The 16,950-nt window shown below is 36.4% G+C and overlaps 1 protein-coding gene across 2 annotated transcripts in view; it reads left to right on the forward strand.

The window, feature by feature from the left end:
- LOC124103391 (zinc finger protein 474) overlaps positions 1-16,496 on the forward strand; it is a 53,256-nt gene extending 36,760 nt beyond the window's left edge. For both annotated transcript variants that reach the window (XM_046459973.2, XM_046459972.2), the window contains 2 exons: positions 8,270-8,450; positions 11,190-16,496. In XM_046459973.2, coding sequence (XP_046315929.1) covers positions 8,270-8,450; positions 11,190-11,341 — 333 coding nt within the window. In that variant the 3' untranslated portion in view covers positions 11,342-16,496. The remainder of the gene's footprint in view (positions 1-8,269; positions 8,451-11,189) is intronic.
- Positions 16,497-16,950: the final 454 nt, after the last annotated feature.

Consider the following 16,950-nt stretch of genomic DNA (forward strand, 5'->3'; position numbering starts at 1 on the left):
ATAATATACACTATTTAATAGATCTCCTAATTCCTGGCAAAAGTGACTCTAAAACACATTATTTCATTTTGGAATTTTACTCAACAATGTGTACTTATATGAGCATACCAATGCAAAAATCACTAAACTTTATCTGCATGGGTGGTTTTTAGTCAGTTTTCTTGAGAAACTATTTACAACAATAAACTATACCTATTAAACTTGTGATTCAAAAGTTTTGGCGGTTTTATATACTAATTAAGATACAACACATTTCCATTATCACTCCAAATTCCCTATAGTCCTTTGTCCCACCTTATACTTTCAGCTTCCAGGAAATCCTTGATTTGACTTTTGACCACTACAGATTAGCTTGAATTTTAAATTTTTTTGTATCTAAGTCTTTTCAGCATGATTATTCAGAGTTTCACCCATATTGGTGCAATTTGCAGTAGTTCTTTTTTTAGAACAGTAATAATTCAATGAATGGCTGTGCTATATTTTTATTATTGATTCATTAATGGGTATTTACACTTGCTTTAGTGTTTTTATTGTGACTTGAGACTGCTATCTAATGCAGACAGAATCAATATACATTTTCCAATATGAGACAACCAAGATAAAAATTGTAAGTTGCCCCATCTAGCTCATTTCTTAATCTGATTGATTCTGTATCTAAATCCTCATCCTTGCATACAGGACTTCGCACACTCCCTGAACACTTTTTATTAAGTTCTCTCATTGCTTTCTCTCTACCTCTCACAATACCACAATGCCTTAACTTGCCTAGTGCAGTTTTCTTGGCATAAAAATTTGTTTTTTCTAGAGTCATCTGCTAAATCTCTACTCCACTATTGATGCATGGTTAGGGTACAGAACCGCCACATGAAGAGGTACATAGGGAAAGGTATGAAGGGTGACATGGAGCTTTTGTGCCCATTTTGGGTGTACCTACTTCTCAGTACCTCAGAGTGATTTATCAACCTGGAGGCTCTCTGAGCCCTTTCAATTAGGATTGTTATGGAAGTTCCATTCAATAGGAAAGATTGATTCAGTCTTTGGGCATTGGTGATTAACTCAGTCCCCAGTTTCTCTTCCTTTAGAGGTCAGGAGGTGGGGTTAAAAGTTTCAGCCCTCTGAAAATGTCTTGGTCTTTCTTGCAACAAGCTACCATCCTGAAACTTCCCAGGGCTACCAGTCATCTCATTAGCATTAAAAAAACCTTTTTTTTACTACTCATATACTCTAAGGGTCTTAGAAGCTCTAGTTTCGGGAACCAGGATTAAGAATAAATATAACAAAGAAACTCCTATTACCTCTTTCACTCAGGGAATTGCAAAGGTTTTGGCAGCTCTTTGTCAGGATCTGGGGGCAGAGTCTAAATACATATTTTATTTTTTTTAACCTTATCCAGAGCATTATACTTTTATCTTATTCTAGCAAAGCTGTATTCATTCTTAATATTCTAATTCCAGCTACAAATTCATTCTATTTAGCTGTATTATATACATAATCTTTTAATATCTATTCAGAGTTACTTAAAAGACTTTTCAGGAAGCAATTGAGGCTGCACTTGCTTTTACCTTTTGAACTGATTTTCTTCCTTGATCCCTGCTTAAGTTTTGACTCTAGAGTTGATATTCTTTATTATTTCATTATTCTTATAAAAATGACAAAGGTTATAATAAAACTTCAAAAACTTACTTCCATAGTTTAATTTTACATTGCTTTAATTGACTGACATGAAAGATTGAGAAATTTAGTGTCATTAACTTCTTTATAGCTCTTCTTCACTTACCACTTTGTATAATTAAATTATTATTTTTCAAGGTATACTCATTTTATATTCCTTTCTCAAACTTAAATTTCTGCAGTTATTTTGCCTTACTTATACATTGAAATGGATTAATTGTTAGTCTTTTAGTCATATCTTCTATTCTTTTGAGAATTTTTTATTATTGTTTCATCCCTTGATTACTATTGTTAATTGATGTTGTTCAAAGGGAACCAGAGGTAGGATTACTATGTAATTTGCTGACTAAGCAGAGACATTTTAGAGAGTCAAAGAAGGACTTAGCCAAGACAATAGTATAATAAGAACTATTCTAGACAAATCAGTACCTGGAATCACTCTAAAGTCAGAGGCAGTATGCTCCCTAAATTATTGAATGCTTGAAGTTAGTATTTTTAAGGCATTTAAATAGTGTTAAATGTCTCCTTAAACAAAGGAGCTAAAGGCTCAGTAGCTCACTTTCTAGGGCTGATGGATGGGTTTTGGGGAGTCCACCAATTGATTGAAATCATATCCATAATTCTGTACACATGTTCATTTTTTTTCTGGGGTGATTACCATAACATTTATCAGACTTTCAAATGATCCTCCTACACCACAAACATTATTTACCAATTTTCACTTCATGGGAAATAAAAAAAAAAACTCTAAAAAGTTACATCCTTGAACCAGGCTCTCTTAAGTGTTCTGTAAATAACATCATACAACTATACTTTTATGCTATTAAGTTGACCTAGTGTTTATTGTAGAACAAATTGATCTTCTGTAACAATTCCCATTTTAGTTTTCAATACCTATTTCATGAAGAGTCATGAAATACTATTAGTGTTAGGCAATAGTATTAGTGTTGCTTTCTCCTTCTGACCAATTGTTATCCATACTTTATATGTTCTCTTAAATTTTTAGGTTGATTCCTTCCATAGTTCCCATTTAGGCTGAGCTATCAGAGAGGTCACCAGGAGATATTTGAAACTATTTGAAATAATCATCCTAGTCTAGATTTTCTAGAACAATGGTGTCCATTTCTCTCTTATCAATACTTCTCTTAGGGTTCTCTCCCAATCCACCCTCTTTTTGTGGTCCTTATTTTCTCCCTTTTGTGTTCATAGTAGGTAACAACTATGAAAATATTAAAAATGAATGAATGGATGACAAGTCATTTACTCTGATTAGGAGAAAACTTGTTAAGAGCTTACTTTCTTTTGTGTCACACAGACTTGACCTAAAATATTGAACATGCGGTGCTCCCAACAGAGAAAACACATTAACAAAATGAAAAAGATTCTGCTTGAAAAATAATATGATAATTCCAATAGTGGCCAGAAAAATGATTGAAAACATATGAAAAGTTAGTGGATTCAAGTTAAAAGAACTACACACATCTGAAAGCTTCCCCCAAAGTGTTCTTGTGCCTCTCTCTCTATCCAGCCTGAAACAACTTTTCCAGGAAACTAAAAGAACATAAGCAAAATTGTGATGCACCCTAGCAGACTTAATGTGTGCAGAGACATTTCCTCATCCCCCAGAGAACAGTTCACACCTGAAATAGCACTATGTAGATTTAATGATTAACTTTTTTAAAAGAGAAAGCCTTTCACCCTGATATTAACAAGTAATGCTACAAATATTATTTGAAATGTTGATAGGAAAACTTAATCTAATCCTTTGCTCTGCAGAAACTTTAGACTTGCTGACTTCTTCTTCACCTTCCTTTGATTACACTTTCCTGAAGGTGGCTGACTCCAGCAAGCTCCATATGGACAGGGCTTCATGTCCTCACATAACCCTCTACGCTGATTTTCTACCGCCCTTGTCTTGCTCTGTTAAGCCATGTCACTGAAGTTATTGGAGTGCACATTAGCCAAGAGAGGACTCGCTGTTTGTTCTGCCAGAGCAGGGTCTCTTCTTCCTGTTCATCCTTCTCATCTCCCATACATCCACTTCTTTCTGAAAACACTGAAGGAAAGACCTTAAATAGTAAAACCCGAGCAGTTAGGGTAGTGGCAATAGCCACATATGCCTGAGATTGCTCAGCTTTCCCTGGAAGTTTCAGGCTAACAATGTAAAACTAATGAAAAATAAAATAGGTTATCTATCTCTCTGTTCAGACCCATGGGGATACATTTTTCTTTTCAATTGTAGCTGTGTTGTTTTTGCACTTCCCTGAACAGAGCTTAGAAGTAAGATGTTCAAGACCCAATAACATGCCATATGTGGCAGGTTCAGCTGAAGTTCATCCACAAATATGGAGCGTAGGGGAAGCTTTGGAAAATATAATATAGGATATCTCAGCCCCTTGTGGTATTAATTTTCTCTCACATCTCCTTCAGTTGTTCTGTGCATGTCTTCTGGCTTGTTTCTGCCTGTTTTCTTCTAACTTTCCCTTCCAGGGGAAAATTTCTGACAAATTGACACGAATGTCTTCACTCATGACCCATGTCATTTGTTTTGCTTATATGCTTGGTTAAATACTGGATTTGGCTCATATTTTCCATGTAGAATTTTAATTCACTATTCTCAAAGTAGAAAGAATAACTCTTCATTTTTCAATGAAAAAAATATGCATTTAATTAACCTTTCAAGTAAATAAACATCTAAAAATTAGTAGGGAACCTACAGCTGCAAGTTCCAATAACTTAAAAATTATTGCTTACACTTAATATATTCTCTTAGGTCTTGAATTCCCCAAGTGCTATTCAAGTTACTTTTCAAGAGTTAGACCCTGATATATGGCAAAAACACAAAAAAAGATAAACAACTATTTAGTTATTCTGATTAGTTTAGATAGTTTATTGGCATAATTTACTATAAAATAAAGATATTCTACCTCAAATAATATGCTTTTAGAAAAACTTGGATCATTTAGAAAGTAACTCCGATTTTCACTTTGCTTGATCTATGTTAATTATGTATTTACTCAGAATCTGTTTTTATTTCTGGTAGGCAAAAACTGTACTTGTGTTTCCTTCTGATTTTGATCTTGCTCTTACTCTGTGCTTCCTCCATTTCAAAGAAGTAATTCCCAGTAGTCGTAGTTAAGAGCAGGTTGATTCTAAAACATACACATTTTACCATGTTTTATTCCCCCAAAGGGGACTATAGCATCAATTTAATTTGTTTCTGTTTTCTTGCCTCCTGGTGCTATTAAAGAATATACTGAAGAGGTCATTTTACTTCTCTGAAATTTCTTGCAGTTCTCTTAACCAAGTCTTTTACATTAATTGGTAAGTAGTTTTTCCTAATTGAATCACTATCAAATTTCCAAGATGTCTAATCACATCATTTTTCACTCTTCTATTCCCAGAGTAGGAATCTCTTCATTCTTTGAAGATAGTTTGCTTCATACTGTAGAAGGTCAAGTTCATCTGTGTGATCTTCATCAGTTACTCTCAGCTCCTCCAGTTATGCCCTTGATTCCATCTTCCCCTCTCCCTTCTCTGGGATCTTTCTCTATAAATTACCCAATTTTCTCTTGGACCTGTTGTCTCTGCCTAAGACATCTTATTCTACAACCAACAAAAGTGATGTTTCTTCAATTCTACTCAAGTTTCCTTTCTTCAAGCTTTTAAAAAATCATTATTATAATGATTAGTGCATATTAATTGTACAAAATAATGATTTCATTGTGACATTTTTATCCTTTCTTATAATGTGCTTCTTCTTTCCTTGACTTAATTTTTAATTCCTCACAATGTAGTCTTTACCACTCCATTGGATCCAAACTCAAAGGATGCTGACATATAATCTAATATCCTTTTCTCAGCTACCCATTACTTTTTGTACTATTTGACAGAGTGGATGACAACATCTTTCCGGAAACCAGAAAGTATTTCCAGAATTCTGAGCAATATTTTTTTCTCCATGCCCTGTTTCTTTAACTGCAAATTTGAAACTGTTTTCTACCTGCAACATCCTTTGTCTCAATATCTTTATTACAGTTATCCTACCAGGAATTTTTCTCTGTATGCTTTCTATAATGCCATCTTTTTCTGGAATTTTCCTGTTTTAAACATCTTTTTCTGTGTGAATAGTTCCAAAATCCATTAATCCTGAATTGAAGGCCTACATTTCCTGTTTTGGCTGAATTTATTCACATTAAATTCTACTAGGATATCAAACTCCACAGGTCCAGAACAGAATCAATGTTTTTCTCTTTTACCAAACTGCCTTTTCTGTTGTCTCCTTTTCTGTAAATGACATCACCAACTTCCCCATCATCAAAATAAAATATTGACATTTTCTTGGACATATTATTTTCTTACTTCCTGAGCCATGAATGCCCAGACTCTCATAAATATGCTGTCCTATTAGCCCTGAGCAGACAAACTTTCTTCTTTTATTTTTTAAAGTTGTCAATGGACCATTATTTTATGTATTTAAATGTGGTGCTGAAAAATGGGAGTTCATAACCCACTTGAAGCAAAGTGTGAAAGATGATATATCAAGAACTATGTAATGTTTTGAACAACCAACAATAAAAAAAAAAATGTGGTGCTGAGAATCGAACCCAGTGCCTCACACATGCTAGGCAAGAGCTCTACCACTGAGCTACGACCCCACCCCAACAAACTAACTTTCTTGAGGCACAATTATAGTTTATTTCCTGCTTAATAACTTCTTATAATTTACAAAATAAAATACAGCTGTTCTATACCTATTTCTAGTTCCCAATGCTGCACTGAACATCAGGCTAGCAAATTATCTGTTCTCTTTAGACTCACCTTCTGATTACTGTCCCTGAGGCTCTGCATGTCCCTAATAGCCTTCTTCATCCTTCCCAGTCTTTTTGGTCTAAAGTCTATGCATTTTTCAAACGCTACCTTTTTGAACCTTTCCCTGATCTTCACAACTGAAAGAAATTTTTCTATCCTCTGAACTCCAACCACATTTTACTAACATAGTCACACCAATTTTCTTTCGCTTAGTGTTTACATAGACTATATGGACTATTTTCTCTATTCTTTTGTTTGTCTCCTATTTGCATCTCTCTATTTATTTGTTCATTTATTTGCTATTTGCATCTTTATGTGCATATAATGTATTTCTTGTAAACAGCACAAGAGTTGAGTCTTGCTTTTTTTCTTTTTTATCCAATCTGGCAATCTGTGTATTTTAATTGTTCTCTTTAGAGCCATTTATATTTATCTGAATTACTAATATTTTGAACTTAAGCCTGCTACCTTAGTGTTTTATTTCTTTTCCTGACATCACAACTTTGAGTCTCCAGTGGGCTTAAAGCTTATGATTCTGTAGGCTATATGATTTGTTCTCATTGTTTCGGGTAGGATCATTGTTTATTGTGCCTTTTTGTATTCAAAACAGAAGCAAGAAATTCTTTACTGCATTTTATAACTTTCACTTAGACTTGGCTCCCCCAGAAACCAAGTCTGGGGGAACTTGAGTTTGGTTCCCCCAAAACTAAGAAAGGGATTTGAGTTCAAGCAGTTCATTTGGAAAGTGATCCAGGATACCCCAGTAAAGAAACAAGAGGAGAAGGGGGCTGGGGATATAGCTCAGTTGGTAGAGTGCTTGCCTTCCATGCACAAAACCCTAGGTTCAATTCTCAGCAACAACAATAACAACCAAAAAAAAAAAAAAAAAAGGAAAAAGAAATAAGAGGAGAGAGATAAAAGAGATATTGTAGTATAAACTGTGGTACAATCTCACTGGGAACTTCTGGAAAGCTGGACTCAACCTTAGTGAAGAACATGGGTATTTATCCACCAACTCTCATCTATTATTGATTAATAGTCTTGCCAGTGGGAGTTTGTTCCAGATGAAAAAGGACAGAGAAACACAAGCAATGAGATATTTGGGCAGAACTAACTGTTATTTTAAACTCTCTAACGGTACTTTATTTTTCAGGCATATGAACATATGAGAACCAATGTTACTGAAAGAAGAATTCTTGCTTGACTTGGTATTCTCCCGGCATTGTGACTCAGATGTCATAGTTAGAAGGCAACTGATATTCGCTAAATGAGGAAATACGTTTTATATAATTCCAATATGGAGAATTCCGGTTGCCTCTTTTTTATTTCCTTCCAAAGTCACATATACTCAGAACATAGTTTGGTTCCTTAGTTACCAAAAAAGGTTAAATTCACCACAGTGGTTGGAAATTTTCAGAAGTAATATTGATTTTCCAGCTAATTTGAATATACTATATATATGTATATGTATATATATATATGTGTGTGTGTGTGTGTATGTGTGTGTGTATATATATATATATGTGTGTGTGTGTGTGTGTGTATATGTGTGTGTATATATATATATATATATATATATATATATATATATATATAGTTGTACATTGATGCAGTGTCTTTATTTTGTTTATTTATTATGTGGTACTGAGGATGGAACCCAGTGCCTCACATGTGGGAGGTAAGGGCTTTACCACTGAGCCGTACCCCAGCCACCTTAAATATAGTATGTTTTAAAATATAGTTTTCAACTATAAACTTTATCTAACAGATTTCATATTATTTGCAGCCAACAATGATAAAGTGTCCACGAACAGTTGTTTGTTATATTTGTGGTCGTGAATATGGAACCAAATCTATTAGCATCCATGAGCCACAATGCCTGAAAAAGTGGCATAATGAAAACAACTTGTTGCCTAAAGAGCTAAGGAGACCAGAACCAAAGAAACCAGAAATCAGGACCATTACTGGTAAGTCCTTAGAGTGACTTGAGTACAAGAGGGGAGGCTTCTCTCTCTAAACTTATAAGTAGAGGTATTCTTTTTTTTTTTTAGTTGTTCAAACACCTAAAATCAGCAACATTTACTGCCTTGGCTTCAGCCAAATAGGAAAACAGTAGTGGAATGCCCGTGCAAAGGGTTGTCTTCAGATGCTGAGACATAAAGACACTATGTCCTGGCAAGACTGCATGAGAGGGACCGCTGGAATTTACTGTATTTTCCAAGAGTTAGTTGCATATATTATCACACATAACACTTAAAAAAACATAAAGCTTAAAAACCTTTGGTGAATCTAGAGTCCTGATTTTACATATGAACGTGTCTCTGCAGAGCAGGGATAACAAATTTAAGTGCTTACAGGATCCGCTATCCTCAGGTTACAAATTAATTAATGGGTCTGTGTGTAGGGGAAGGAAAAAATGAAGACAAGGAAAGGTGGGGACTGTGGTGAGCTGGAGAGCATCAGCTCTCTCCAAAGGAAATAGCAGCTGCCCAGGAACAGCTGGGGCTATCATTAAGAAATTTAGCCCAATGTGTCCGTATCTATCAGTAATACAAAAGAAACTGGAAATGTAGACATTCATACAAAATATCCACATTTTTAAAATGTGTGCAATTAATAATTTGTGAAGCACTGTGCAAACTAAATGAAACTGTCACATGCGACTTTGTCACAGAACCTCATATTTACTCATTTAGGATGTTACATAACAGTTATAGAATATTTTTGCCATGTGAGCTCAGACTCACCATATTTCCACCATTGTTGTTTTCTCAGTTACACTCCTCATTCTCTTCAAAGGAAATTTTTGGTTTTAAGCGGAGTATCTTTTAGTTCATTTATTCTCCTGTGTATCTATAGATGTGCAAGTGCTAAAAGGTACCTTGGAGGTCATTTTACTGTCAGTTAGTCCAACATTCCTGTTAAGATGTGAGTCAAGGAGAGTTTATAACAACAAAATCTAGATTGTCATAATAACGACAATCTAGAGCAAAATCTAGATTGTCATAATAAAGTTCTAGATGCTGCTAGAATGGAACTATCCACAGTCCTTGCAGACAGGTGGCAAAAGAGCTCAAGATGAAAACATCCACCTATAGAAGGTAGAACACTTGCCCACAGCCAGATTGTTTACCTTCTTGAAAATCTCTTCCCAACAATTCTCATCTTAAATTCACTCTCAATGTCAAAATCTATTTCCTTTCCTTCTGATCTTTACCATTTTCTGTGCTTGACCATAATTATCCCAAAACTAAAAGAAGTAAGAAGAATGGTGATTCAAAAGCCCTGGTGGGATACTATCTTGTTGTTGCTTATGACAGAAAAAGTAGATCCTATAATTTTACTTCCCTGAACTTTTTCTCTTGATCCTATGCTACTATTATCTCTGAAGGTGCTCTTCATCCCTAGGTAAATAGAATGCACATCACTGTTCTCCACTCATGGACTTTTTCGTAGAGTTCAAATGACCCTTGCTCCAGATCCAGAGTCAAAGCACCATGAAAAACATTTAGAAATGTGATGAATCACCTTCAAGTTAGAATCAATGACTACTCTGGAATTTTTTAGTCTGTATTAAAACTCATATGAGTAATAAGAAAGTCAGTGCAGTCCTTTTCTCAAAGAGTTTTCAAAGCACTCAAAACACACATTTATATCCTACATAGAAAGTAATATTTTCTTTATCCAAAGGAGAAATACTAGGTTGTTTGGGGGTTTAAATTCCCATGGAGCAAAAAAATAAAGAACATTAGGAGAAAGCATGTTAAGAATCTAAGGTTTGTTATGTTTGTGTGAACCACTAGATAGAAATCATATGAGATTGCGTAGGCTTTAATGAAGTAATATGTGCCTTGCCAGTGATAAAAACTAAGTAATACATTTTTGAGTGCTTGGCTAAATTTTGGGGGTCTATTTTGGATGATTCTAAGACATAGTCAATTTAATATACCAAAGTCACTCTATTTGAATAAGGCTTATTAAAGCTAAATCCCACATTGTTTCTCAAAATAAAGCCATATGCCTTTTTCCGCTATGCTCTGCCAATGAAGATTCTATATTTCTCCAACTGTCTACTTTGTTTTCTTAAGAACACTTCTTTTCATCAGATTAAGAATTCTATTTTCATTCTTCACTTAATTACTTAAAGAATCTCTAAGTTCACAGCTATGAAAAGATGATAAATTTTTAGGGTATAATTCATCTTAAATTCACTCTCAATTGTCCAATTTTGGCCTCCAAAAACATTCCACTAAAGGATTATAGAAGGAAAATACAAATACATGTCCTTTTACCGCTGTAAGTTTATATTTAGAGTCAGCTGAAAGAAAGCCAAAAGTTATATTTGCAAGATAATAATATGTAAGCAAAGATGTTAATAATTAGTGAAGAATGCATATCATAACACATAAAACATTGTCTTCCCCTTTTTACGTCCAAAGAGTAAAAAACCTCTGGTTCATGGCTAACTTGACTCAACCCTTGAAACAGCAAGCAGCGCTTTTTATTTATTTATTTATTTTTGGCAAAAGTCATATGATTTATTTAAAAACCTCAGTCAACAGGTATTTCCTGAACATATTTTCCATAAAAAGTAGAATATGGTTTTCCAGAATGAAAACTAATTCATTTTACTGTTTCCCCCCTCTTTTCTTTTTTTATTATTATTTTTTTCATTTTTTTCTTTCTCTTTTTCTTTAACTTTCCAGCCAAAGGTTTCTATGATCTCGATGCTTTAAATGAAGCTGCTTGGACAAGTGCCCAGAGCCAGTTGGTTCCCTGCAATATATGTGGGCGTACCTTCCTGCCAGACAGACTGATTGTTCACCAGCGATCTTGTAAACCCAAAGCTGCCAAGTAAAGCCCTTTTCTCTCCACTGGAGTGTTACAGGAATTAATCCCTTTGAACCAAACTGGGCTAGAGTGGGAAGGAGAAAAAGGAGGTGAAAAGAGGAAACACAGAAAACTGGAGTTGACTAAATGCTGGCCCAGCCTGGGAGGCCCAGCCTTTGGTGTGAGAGTGTTTGACCACCATTATGGGATGGGGCGAGTGCTTTGGCTTTAACAAGCAGCTGCATGTGCTTACGTACACTGGGGACCGTTTCACACTTTTGTCAGGCAGAATTACAAGCGAGCTGTTTTTTATCAGAGCTGCAGTTTTTATCTAAAGGAAATTTCTGAGCCCATCGTTGCTATTTTTCCTGCATTCTACTTTCCTGAACAAGATTTTGAACTTCACAATTAGGATGATTGTTAAGCCAACAGAGGTTTTGAGGGCAACTGGAGGCAATTCCTTCAGTCCCAGCAAGAACTGGATTCCTTCCTATCCCTATGCCTTCTGATCCAGGGACATTTTGACATCGAGCTATTGGTTGGGAAGTTTCTTTTTTCCTTGAAATCCTTCAAGACAGACATTTTCAAAAAGCGCTGAGGACTTAAAGTACAGGGACCGTATCTAACTCACATTCCCTTGATAATGGCAAGGAATGCTTTGGAGATTTCCTAGCCAGTGCCACCCTCGTTGGCAGGAGATGCTGCAGTACAATTCATCACAATGGGTGGAAGCCAGCTCCTGCCTCCTATAGAAGATAAGTCTAGCAAGAGCTCTTTATGCCCTCATAGGGGTTTATAGGTGTTTCATTGTTGAGGTCTAAAAGTCTGCCAGGAAATTTTAGGCCTCCCCACCCAAGTCCCATGCACAGTAATTGGGTTGTGAAAGTGCTCTGTATTTTACAGCTCTTGAATGTGTATTCATCCAGGCAGGGCTGTCCTGGGAGAAGGCCAGGGCCAGGGAGGTGCTCTGTCCAGGAAATGCTGCTCCCCCAGGCAGCATGGCATGGCATGGACTCCCAGCAGTCTTGCTTAAGATCTTTGTTCATTTTATGGCTGAGTTTCAGGGCCATTCTGGATCCACTGGGTTCTTGCAAGCCTTGCATCCATGACTTTACACAGCACAATCAGCTCCAAATTATACAGGCAAATTCATTCAACCTAATATTTTGGTCATACATCTACTTATTATACAGGGTTGGGTTAGGATAATTGTGCTAATTGTTCTGTTTTTCCTGCCTGCTCCAAAGGAAGCAAGAAACAAACTTTTTAAAAACTCTGTAGATACCCTGGATTGAGAATCTTGTAAAAGATATGGCACTATTTCTTTTATCTTGACTAAAATGATGAAAGAATTTAACATATACTGAGGGTCTATGGATTGGGCAGTGGGCTAAGTATTTTGTGTATATCAGCTTATATACATCTTACTTGAGCCCTACAAGTAGATATCATCATCCTTATTTTACAGATAAGGAACTGATGCTTAGACTAAACAGCTGACTCAAGGTCACACGGAGCTTGAGTTATAGGATAGATTAGGGAACAAATTTAGGACTCTCCGGCTTCTGAGTTTACAATCATATCTGTCTTTGTTTATGCCTGGTGGCATTATTAATATGATTAGCCATAATAACAGAAGATCAGACAAAGGTAAAAATTCTTGCACAATGTCTAGTAACTAAAAAAAAAAATGGAAATCTTGGGATATTTATTGTTCTGCTGCTGGTCTGTGTTTATCTTAGACAGGTAACAATGAGTTAGACCTGCATTTGTGTTAGGGGTTTCAAAAGATATTTCTGTGTGTTGCTGATATTTCAGAAATTAAATATCAGGGGAGATAAAGCAAAAGTTCTGCCCACAACTTTGAACTGAATGGCCACTCAGAGCCTTAAAGATATTCATGGGTATGATAAATCAAACAACAGTGTTTTTATCTATATGAATGAAGTCTTGTGTTGTGTCAACAACACAAATGAAGTATTGTTGTGAAGTGGCTGAAAAGAACAGGCTCCATGAATTGTTCATCCTCAGAGAACACTGAGCCCGCTTGAGATACATCAAGGTGCTCTCTGTGGGGTTTCATGTATGGTTCCACCTCATCTAAGCTACAGATGTTCCATGGAATTAAATCTGGAGCAAGCATAGTTACAATGACCTCAATTCAAGAGTTCTGGTCCATTTTCAACACAAGTCATCAAAGTCTTAACATTAATAGGAAAGAGCTCACCTGATCTCTACCAACTGCCCTCTCCCAATGAGTTGACATCTGCAAAGATCTTTATAATTTTAAAAATAGTTCTTTAACAATGGTTAGCACCTCCATGAGCCATGAATTTAACCTTGAAAGAGTTCCTGAAGATATTCCCCAATATGATGAAGAGCAGATATTAGATGAAGGTATTTGGAACTCTGAGCTAACCCAGGTGACTACTGGTGTGGGATTAATGTTATTACAGGCATCAACAATGATGCAATTCCCTCCTCACTCCGTTACCTAGCACTGACAAATTTTAATTGAATTCTTCTGTAGCTGAGGTCACAGAAAGAATTCCAGAATTTGTTTTTCTTTTTCTTTTGGAGAGGGAGTGAGTACCAGGGATTGAACTCAGGAGCACTCAACCACTGAGCCACATCCTTAGCCCTTTTTTGTATTTTTTTTTTTTTTTTTTTAGACACAGGGTCTCACTGAATTGCTTAGTGCCTGGCTTTTGCTGAGTCTGGCTTTGAACTCTCGATCCTGCCTCAGCCTCCCGAGCTGTTGCCCTGCCTGGTCAGATGGTACTCATTTGCACCTTGAATTCACATCAAAACTTCAGGACATGTCCTATTAGAAGGGGACTAAATAAGCACAACCTTGTGGGGGGGATATAAATGGGAAATTTTATACTATGTGCAAGCACAAGTCCTTCAGATCCATCACAGAAGGCTATTCAGGTCCCATCATAGTATTTATCATTATTATTATTTACAAATGGGGTCTTAAGGATGGTTCCCTGTTGAACTGCTTTGGCTTGGGGTATACTGGTCTGAGTTCCTTTATTGAAATAAAAATTGCTATTGACAATCAGAGCCATTTGTGAGCAAGGAATAGATAAAAAGCAGACATCCAAAGACCTCTATCCCCTGAAAACTGCCTTTGGTCTTTCTGTACTTGTCTTCTACTAATATTTGCAGTATTTTTTTAATACTCCTGACTGAAACTAATTCACATGGCTTGAATCCCATATCACGTCAGGGCAGGAAGTTCAGCCCTTTCCTTCCCGAGTCCTGAGAGGTCCTTTCCCTCCTCTGGCAGTGGTCCACCTTCCCTTATCACTAAGCTTGGTTCTGCTAGCCCTGCCTGCTCTCTGTGGCGAGAAATAGAAAACGAGATTTTTCTGCACTTGGAAGAAACAACACAAATGAAAAGCAGTCAAGTTTCCAGCAGAGGCCAATTGGGTCATGAAGAGAGAATATACATGAGAAAAAAGCACTGTTATCATAGGATGGTACACTTTTATCCTTGTTCTTTTAAAATTGTATTACAAAAAAATATTCAAATTCCAGTGTAATGAAGTCTCATGCTCTCCACATCCAGGTAAACTTAGTTTTGACATCCCACTAAGGTTGAATTTGAATGGTTTCAATTTGAGCTATTATTCTTTTTGGTTAAAAGGAGAAGGGTGTTCAGGGAGAGGAGCTGGAAGCCCAAAATTCCACAAAATCTCTGACAATGCCTTTCAGTCCTACTTAGTGGAAAAATAAGCTTGAATGTGAGCTTAAATGCCAGGGTAATTGAGAACCGGCTGGGTATCATGGAGTTAAGTACCATCATTGATTCACACTGATTACCCTATAGGTCAAGCTGTTTCAGATGCCTCTTAGCTGAGAATGCTAGACAAATTAGTAGTCCCCAAATATGCTGATGCTCAATGTTATGGTTTAGATATGAAGTGTCCCCCAAAAGCTCATGTATGAGACAATGCAAGAAAGTTTAGAGATTAAATGATTGGGATATGAGAGCCTTAACCTAATAAATGCACTAATCCACTAATAGGGATTAACTAGGTGGTAACTGTAGGCAGGTAAGGTGTGACTGGAGGAGGTGAGTCACTAGGGACATGTTTTTGAGATATGTATTTTGTCCCTGGTGAGCAAGAGCTCTAATTCCTTAATGCCATGTCCTGAGCTGCTTTTTCTCTTTCAAACTCTTCTACCTTGATGTTTTGCTTCATCTTGGACCCAGAGCAATGAAGTTAGCCATCTAAGGACTGAGACCTCTGAAACCATGAGACCCAAATAGACTTTTCCTTCTCTAAAATTATTCCTGTCAGGTCTTTTGGTCACAGTGGCAAAATAGATAGATAGATAGATAGATAGATAGATAGATGATAGAGGCTATTCAGATGTGATTAAGATTATAGACCTTGGAATTGAAAGATAATCCTGGATTATCCTGGTAGGACCATTCTAATCACTTGGATCCTTAAATGCAGAAGAGGAAGAAGGCAGTAAGGTAGGTAAGAGAGATGGTAGCATAAGAAGAATTTAACGATCCATTGTTGGTTCTGAGATGAAGGGAACCATATATAAGGGCCAAAAGATAACTGTAGGGACTAAGGGCAGCCCCCAGATGATAGCCAGCAAAGAAACCGGGGCCTCAGTCCCACAAATGCACAGAATCAAATTCTCCAAATGACATGAAATGGAGCAAGGAAATGGAGCCTGCCACCCACCCAAATCTCCAGAAATGAATTCAGTCTTGCCAACACCATGTTCTTATCAGGTAAGTCCAAAGTTGAACTTCTAACCATACAGAACTGTAAGAAAATCTCTGCTGTTTGAGTCACAAAGTTTGTAGTAATCATCAACGGCAACAACTGACAACTAACACAAAATATAGATATGTGACACATGGTAGAACCAATAAAATCTGTTCATCAGAGAAGTAGAGCTCTTGAATCCAGGAGGGACACTGTCCACCTCCATTGTTTTAGTGAGAGGACAACTAGACAACACTCATTAGGGCAAATAGCCTATGAAAACTCGATCCAGGATTTCATACCCTTGGATATATCATCATTTTGCAATACATGTAAATTCTGGATGACAATTTTTAATGTTTTAAAGGAAAATACTGCCTTTTATATTTTCTGTCATATGTATGTGCTTGTTCTAAAAATAACAATAAATGGACAAATGCAGTTATTTGGTAACTGATTTTTACCATTAATAGCCCCAAGGTCTTGCCCACCTGTTTTGTCTGAAAATCATATTTGTTTTCATTTGTGGCAGAAAGAAAATAACTATGTGGTAACTGTATTTTTAAATAAGGTACTGACTAAAAAATAGCCAAAACACCTAAAGGCGCATATTTGTTTTTAAACATTCCAAAGCTCTCTTGTGATTTTTTTCCCCCACAGCTTTTCTGAGAAACTCTGTGCAGATCTAAAAAATAATGTGAGCCATCAAAATTACTTGCTTGAAGTATAGGAAAAGGGTGGGCAAAAGCCCCTGAGTTGTTGCTTGATAATTTATCAAGTAGTAAATTTGCCTTTAGTACTTTCATCTCCTCTCTTTGAAACTTCTGCCCTCTGTCCCACCTTTAATGTTTTTCCTACTATTCCACTGCCACCACCTACCAACCTCTGCCCAGAC

The sequence above is a fragment of the Marmota monax genome, unplaced genomic scaffold (genome assembly GCF_021218885.2).
Source record: "Marmota monax isolate L192 unplaced genomic scaffold, Marmota_monax_Labrador192_F-V1.1 WCK01_AAM20220418_F8-fsc00006, whole genome shotgun sequence".
In the NCBI taxonomy this organism is placed as follows: Eukaryota; Metazoa; Chordata; class Mammalia; order Rodentia; family Sciuridae; genus Marmota; species Marmota monax.